The 7,676-nt window shown below is 40.5% G+C and overlaps 1 protein-coding gene across 2 annotated transcripts; it reads left to right on the top strand.

Moving 5' to 3' along the window:
* The first annotated feature begins 2,039 nt into the window (after positions 1 to 2,039).
* LOC147611366 (5'-adenylylsulfate reductase-like 4) lies at positions 2,040 to 7,474 on the top strand. 2 transcript variants are annotated; one of them, XM_086784435.1, is made up of 4 exons: positions 2,040 to 2,481; positions 3,124 to 3,311; positions 6,693 to 6,790; positions 6,873 to 7,474. In XM_086784435.1, exons 1-4 carry the CDS (start codon positions 2,260 to 2,262, stop codon positions 7,355 to 7,357), a joined length of 993 nt encoding a protein of 330 aa, XP_086640561.1. In that variant the 5' UTR covers positions 2,040 to 2,259; the 3' UTR covers positions 7,358 to 7,474. The 2 variants fall into 2 exon arrangements, with proteins under 2 accessions (XP_086640561.1, XP_086640560.1); XM_086784434.1 differs by having other exon boundaries at positions 6,666 to 6,790.
* The last annotated feature ends 202 nt before the right edge of the window (positions 7,475 to 7,676 follow it).

Genomic DNA, 7,676 nt, shown 5'->3' with positions numbered 1-7,676 from the left:
TGGCAATCTTTGCAATACACTACTAGCCTTGGCCTGCATTCTCTATGCTGTAATTTAACAAAGGTTCGCCTATGGGGATTACCCCTTCTCAACTTAAGTGACAATATAAGCAACCTGCAATTCCTAATACTTCATAGGAACGTTCTCCAACCACACTAGTTGTGGGAGCTATGCATTGTAACTACCTTGCACCCTTGTTGTGAACTGAATCAACAAGTTGAGCCTTACAATCGTTAAATTAATGATACAAATCGTTATGGAGGAGTTTACTAAGGCTACATTTGAGCATTTGAACATTTGAGAATTTGATCATTTGAGCTGAATAGAGTTGATTTTAGCAAAGTTTTGGGAGCACTTGAGTATCATCGATAAACATAGGTTCTAATTAGGTCTTTAGCTTTATACAGGGTTCCTAATCAAATCGGCCACATGGCAATTACCTCGGGTTGGTGATGTGAATGTTGGTGATCTGGACTTAGACAATCTAGTTGTGCTGATTGATCAGAACTAGAGTGATCCAAATGTTGACTATCTAGACTCAAGTCAATTTGCTCTAGAAATGAACAGTCCAATTTGAAAGTTGGGATGATTTTAATATGACCGAATGATCCGTACGATTAGGATTGATGACTAAAAGTTTGGAGTGATCCCAAATATATTGGGATCGACGATCAAAAGTATGGGCGATCTAGTTTCTTTAGGATCGGCAATTATAGAATGCAAGATCAACAATGTGGCAGAGTGTTGGAGTTTTCACTGGAACAAGCTTCTACATGGGACATCTTTTCCCTCTTTTTTCCCCCCAAGCATATGAATACACTTTTATGAATGTGTGCAAGTGACCTTATCATGTCATTTTAGTTGTACTTCACTCATTCTCATTAGTCAACTTTGAGTGATATGCTTCTATCTCTCTCTCCTTGCGTGCTGCATATATGTGTGTGTTACTACCTTGATCTCCATTTTAACAAAATTTTGAGTGGGCATTATGCCACGAGTTATCATACGTAATGTTTTATGAGTTTTGTGTTGAAACACATCTCAAAGAAGTACATTGAGAGTTTTATGCAAATGATTTAAGTGGCCAACCATTGCTTGAAATCCTTGCAAAGTAACTTATGAGGTAGGGGTATATTTGGCAATTGGATTAATGTGGCCAGAATGACGCCACAATGGATTATTTCTTTAGGAGGCTTAATTATCATGCTTTTGGAATCTCTATTGGACTCAGAGTTTGAAATAAAGTTTTTCAACTCTAGGTGGTCAACCTTCACTTATACAAGTAAATGTTACGAAATTTTTAAAAAATTAAGGTTTGATTACTTCCACTTCTAGAATAATATGACCTTTCCTTGTATTTCTTGAAATTTCAATTTGTAAAAAAATTACACGATACTCATTTTTTGGCCTAACTTTTTAAAAGGAAGGCCTTTGTGGTATTCCAAAATTTTAGTTGAGAAAAAAGTAAGAGATTTGTAAAAAAAGTTTGGATACTTAGTGGCAAAGAACTATTGGTTGAGGTTCACTTTCTAGGCTGTAAAGGAAAGGCTCCACTTTTTATCATTATAGCATATTAAGATAAGAAGGGGTTCACTTTTCCTCGTTATACAGATATCCACACCTAGCATATCAAGTCTTTTCACCTCTCTCTCTCTCTCTCTCTCTCTCTCTCTCTCTCTTATTTCTGATTGCATTATTTAAAAAAAAGAGGGGGGAAGCTGCAGAGAACCTACCTAGATACCGCTCAAAGAGCTGTTCTCAGGGATTTAAAAAATCCCACTGGTGGTGGTATTTGAACCAAATGCTGCAAGGGCTGGTTCAAATATCACATATGTCAAAATGTTGCATGTCAATTTATGCTTTCCTCTGCTCCAATCAACCCACTTTATTTTTTTTTCCCAAGTTTTCTTTTAATTCTTTATGGTTTGTTTTTCCCATCGGTGGGATTTTTTCCAAATATCCACGGGGCCGTCTGTTTTTAACGGCTCCGCTAAAAGTTTGACGGCAGAGCTAGCGGTCATTCGTGCAGATTTGGTCCATCACCGCCATAGCGCGGTAATTATCGGCTTTTGGAGAGGATGCAGGCATTTCATGGCGTCCTTTGTTTCTGAAGACACATCAGGGTTTCTGAAGAGTTTTCTGGGGTTTCAGGGTTTCTGAAGAGTTTTCTAGGGTTTAATAGCAGCAGATTTTGCGAGATACAAGAGAGCTTCGAATTCTCAGTGTATTTGTCGGAATTCATTGCTGACGGAAGAGCTCATGGGGGTTTCGATTGGTAGGGCTTCAACGCTTTTGGTTTTGCTGCTGCTGCTGTCGTTGCCCTTGTGCAGGATCTCGCTTGCTTCGTCGTCCCCCTTATTATCTACCCTCTGCCGGGGGCTCAAATTCGAAGACACCATTTTAGTCCAGGAAAATCAGTGTCCTTATGACGATGGAAATCTGGCCCACGAAGAGAATTTTATGACATCTCGAGTTGCAGAGGTATGTATGCACAGATATGCATGTGTATGTGAATATGTGACAAATCACGCACATATATATGCATATTTGTATGTATGTATATGCATGTGGAACATGTATGTATGCCATGGTTGTCAAAACTTGCTGCCAGCAAAATCCTAAACCCATTCTCAGAGTTTTGCATGGGAGTGCAGCCAGCCAACCCTTTCCATTGATAGCAATGTTGGAAAGCCAACCCTTTCCATTGATAGCAATGTTGGAAAGTTAAGCTTGGCCTTACAAAAATGATGCGACGCGTGAGCTTTGTCATTGTCATTGTGGTGCTCCTTCAACTAACTTTTTAACGTTGCACATTCATCCACTTGATCTTGCTCACTCATGTGAAAGTATCTATGGAACACAACTAACCATATGACATGGCATTGGGATTTATTCTCGTTTTAATGTTTTTCCGCCTTCAAAACGTTTTGGGGGTTTTCGTTCTCATTCTATTGGGACATTTTGACAACAATGATACATGTGCATGTGCATGTGAAAGGGTAAGTATGTGTGGTGTCCTAACATGTATATGTACCTACATGCAGGCTTTTTCTTATGTGTGCTCCATTCACCTCCCTTCTATGTGCTAATGATTTCTATTTTTTGATTTTTGCCTATCTTCAGGTCAATGGTACAACCCTAGAAAGAGCTGTGCAAATACTCCAAACTCGAGAGAGCATGTATGTTGCTGTGCTTGTGTATGCAAGATGGTGCCCCTTTTCCGAGGCTTTGCGGCCAGTGTTTGACTCCCTTTCTTCCGCTTTTCCTTCGATCTACCATTTTGCAGTGGAAGAGGCTGCTCTCCAGCAGAGGTAACAAATCCAAGGTTTCTTTAAGTATAGAATTGAGACAACATTGCCTAGTGACTAGTCAAATAAGTTTTTGATGTCTTCTGGTTTTCAATTAAGGTCTTGGACACCCTTACATGCACTATGTTTTTGTTGGCCTAACAACAGTATTATGGCTGTTGCAAGCTGAGAACCACACCAAACGTAGACTACCCTCCATCCAATCTTTCAAATCTTTGCTTGGGCTTGGGTTGCTTTGCAGTAGGGCGCCTTTGGGTATTTTCACTTCAGAAGATCACATCACGAAGGTCTCGCCATTCCTTGATTATTTTGACCTTCTTTGGATCCATTTAAATGCCATTTTGAGAAATAACATGCACAAGATAATTAATCTTATGCTTGAAGAACTCATTCTTTTTTATTGATTAGAAGCTAGAGATCTCGAAGAAGCTGCAAGACAATTCCTCTCCTCTCTCAAAGTGGAATTGGATAAACTCATGGGTATAAAGAAGGCTTTGTTGCACGTTACAAAGATCAATCTATTGCATGCTACATTGGTATCAGAGCTGCAGGTTGTGACCCAACTTGGCTACATAAAGTGAGAGCATTCCATGGATGGTAAAATTGCGGTTTGAAAAAGCACCTAGACCTCCAAAATGTTAGGAGAGACATCGTCAGAAAGCTACAAAGAAGATATGGAAGGAGAGATCTACAAGGAAGGCACAACCACTACAGAAATGCTTCCGCAAAGCAATGAAGACCTCATCAAGTTACTCTTGGAGCAAAATAGATTGCTAAGGCAAGAGAGAGCGGCTAAAGAAAAAAAAGCTAAAGAGGAGGCTAAAAAAGCCAACGAAGCAGGTGTGAAGCCAAAAGAGCTCTCAGAATTGGAAAGACTTCCTCATCATGGAGCAACAATGGCAAAAAGAAGACGCCAAAAAGGCGGAAGAACGATGGGCCAAAGAAGCTTGACGTGAGGATGAGCCAAGGGCCGAGGATGTGAAATGCAGGGTTGAAGAAGACCAAAGACGAGCAGACCAAGCTACCTAAGAAAGGCTTGAATGTGACGCTATGCAACTCCAAAACCAGTAGTTGATAGCCGCTATGCAGGTGAATGTGTTGTTTCCTCTCTCTAGGTGACTGCTTTGCCGGAAAGGTGAGGTGTTGCCAAGTGGACTTGATCTTGAGGATCTGAAAGCTTAGCCAATGGAAAATATGCTGCAAACTGATGAATGAATTGCATTAATGCAACATGATCACACTTACCATCATACTTACTAAAGTTTGGTTGAGCTCGTATGGCGGTGGTGGTTGGGGTGGCGGAGGAACTCGTGCCCTGGTGTGCCAGGGTGGTGGCGACATAGGTTGAGTTCACATGTAGACCCGATCATAGGGGCTCCGGAGTTATTTCCAGAGTATCCCCAACTCTTGGCGAACTACTTGGAAGCAGTGAACCTGCCGCCAAGCTAAGGAGGGTGCACCCTGCACTAGAGTGTTATGTGATGCACCGGCTCTACATCAGTGCAACATTCATATAGTAGGATTACCTTTTTTAGGAATATTTGTCGTATGCCATGACCCCATTGTGAGCCCCAATCCGGGACGTGTCAGGCACGAGCTACGTAGGTCAGTCTCCATAGCCATAGAGAGTTTGCATGTGTCAGTCCTCTTACCCACTTGGAGAATTTATCAGATAGGTTCATGTAGAAGTCAACCTTAGCTTTAGATACTGCAGCAGAAGCATGTTTTGAAGCATGAAACCATGGGCCAGTCAGCCCATAAGGAAGCTCTTTATAGGGCATACGTGGGGTTGATGCTTAACATTATTAGCCCTCAGTCTGCAGCCTGTTTAGGGGCTGGGCTGTTTACAGCCCTGGGCAGCATCTAGAACCAGCCGACAGCATCTAAAACAGGCGACAGCATAAGAAGCAAAGAGGCTTATGTCGGCCAGCATAAAGACATGCTCGCAGCAGTTGGTCAGTAAGAGGACAGCATGGAAAAATGCGTAGCATTTAATGCTACAAAATAGGCATTTTTTTTTTGTCCATCCAAACAGGCCAACAGCATCTCTATGGGCCTACCAGCCAGTCCATATATAAGCAAGCGCTCAATTCTCAGCCAAAATTATTATTGATAAAATCATCTACAAGTAGTCAAGAGTGGTATGTGTGCCTAGAGCTCTTTGGCCTTGTACATACATTCAGCAAATCAACACTTCGGTGTGCTACAGTTCCCAAGGCCTCTGCAAAGAGCATTCTTCAACATTCAGCCACTGTATGTGCATCCCTCAGTTTTGGGTTTGCATAGTGGTCATCGAAGAGCTATTCAAAGGATCTTGGACAGCATACGGTTCAGTTTGTGTTCGGTCTGCTTCATCCTTCTGTTTGGAAGTCCTCAGTCATCATTCCTAGTCATTGTACAAAGTTCTCCAAAGAAATATAAGCAAATACTCCTACTTGCAAGGGGCCCCCTTCAGTGGGTAATTGGGACCCAATAGTGTGTTGACTAACTATCTTCTCTCTCTCTCTCTCTCTCTCTCTCTCTCTCTTCTCTTCTCTCTCAAAGTGGAATTGCATAAACTCACGGGTATAAAGAAGGCTTTGCTGTGCATTACGACGATCAACCTATTGCATGCTACAAAAGGTCTTAACAATGGAGCCTATCCAATGCCAGTGTCTTAGTCCCTTACAAATAATGCCCCCAAAAATTAGGGTTTCAGAAATTAGGGTTTTCAAAAGTTAGGGTTTTTGAACAATGATGCTTTATAGCAACATCTTAATGCAAGATATATGCCCTCAATTATGAAAAATGTTGGGGGAGTTGAGATAAATGCTTCGAACAAGTAGGATTTTGCAGAAATTAGAAAAAGCCCTAAATTTTGTAAGACACGAAGGGCCTAATTAGGTGTTTTTCACCTTTATCTTGAAAAGAACCTATCGGTGTGTTACATATATTTTTAATCATCATTTGACTATATTTTGTAGTGTATTTTGAAAGATTTATACATTTTTATAAATAAATAAATATAAAAAACAAAAACAAATATAAATAGATAAATATAAGTATAAATAAATTTGGCAGTTTTTCTCTTTCTCTGAGAGACGAGATGTTGCAAAAGGAAAACTCACAAAACTTGAAACACAACAGACGTTAATATTTTTTTGTGATGTTTTAATACTCTTCTTTTGAACCCTCCTTTGGCTATGCATTAACATTTAAAGGTGAGCTTGTTTCATTTCTTAAGTTTTCAAAATTCTTTGAATATTCCACAAGTGTTTGTCTTTATTTTTCTGGTGACTGGTCAAAGGATTATCCATTGCTGAAAAAAGGACATGTTGCTTGTTTACATGGTACTGATGTTAATCAATCCAATTGCAGTGCCTTCTCTCATTATTATGTTCACAGCTTTCCTGCCCTGTTCTTGCACAAGAAGACAGAGAAGGTTCGGTACCATGGATCCCGGACGTTTGAAGGAGTTAGTCAATTTTACAAGGATTTCACAGGTTATCTCCAGTTCTTTACCATAATTATTTCAGCATTTTTTGATTTATGCGAATAATAATGGCTTGAAATGCTGTTTTGCAGGCTTGCGACCCCTTGAACAACGTAACAGCGACATGGATGGAAGGCGGTCCTCAAAGATAGGAGAGCCAGAGCTCTCAGCAAAGTTTTTAGAGAGAGGACTGCGTGACGATGTGTATCTGATGCTTTCGACCATCTTTTTGATCTTGAGGGTGTTCTTTTATGTGCTGCCAAGGTTGTTGATTATTGTCAAGCAGTGTTGGGCTCGGAAGGAAATTTTTTGGCAAGCTCACAGAAGTTTATTACAAAGAGTCATCTTCTGCAGGTTTGAGCAAGAGCGACCTACAAACAGGTCTAGCAAACGTTCTAAAGGCAAAAGCCCAAAGAAAGATTTGACCCTAGAAACTGGGAAGGTTCTATTATCTGTGCCTGGATGGTCATCCTCCCCCCTTGCTGCTGTTACCCTTGCAGAAGGTAGCTCTAGTAGAACCGGAAAGGAGGATGCATGTGATAATGGATGCGCTTTTGGAAGCCATTTGTGGGGTTGATAATCATTAAGCAGCCTAAGCTGTCTCTTCTTGTAATATTGTCTTTTCCTGTGGTAGGGAATTCGAAATTTCCTTCTCATATTTTTTATAATGAAAACAGGTATGCTATTGGGAGAACAGGGCTGATAAAGTCACTTGATATGAAAATACCTGTAGATAAATGTGATGTGGTGGTGGTAGCTAAATAACCCTTAACAGGTGACGTACTTATGTTCACAAAGTGTCTCCTGGAATTTAAAGTATTAATTAGCTGGTGGCTTCAATGCAAGAAAGCTTTTTTCCTGGTATTGATTGAAGTTGCCATATTTTATTCAAGGGA

This window comes from Cibotium barometz, chromosome 47, assembly GCF_041138505.1.
Source record: "Cibotium barometz isolate CiBa-2024 chromosome 47, ASM4113850v1, whole genome shotgun sequence".
Taxonomy (NCBI): Eukaryota; Viridiplantae; Streptophyta; class Polypodiopsida; order Cyatheales; family Cibotiaceae; genus Cibotium; species Cibotium barometz.
Note: the sequence above shows the minus strand (reverse complement) of the source record. Positions and strands in the feature narration are given on the sequence as shown.

Bases quoted from the DNA above. Each gene is read 5' to 3' on its own strand.
- LOC147611366 (XM_086784434.1), top strand. From the start codon at position 2,260: ATGGGGGTTTCGATTGGTAGGGCTTCAACGCTTTTGGTTTTGCTGCTG. The intron at 2,482-3,123 runs GTATGTATGCAC...GCCTATCTTCAG, and splicing joins TGACATCTCGAGTTGCAGAG to GTCAATGGTACAACCCTAGA. The intron at 3,312-6,665 runs GTAACAAATCCA...ATCCAATTGCAG, and splicing joins GAGGCTGCTCTCCAGCAGAG to TGCCTTCTCTCATTATTATG.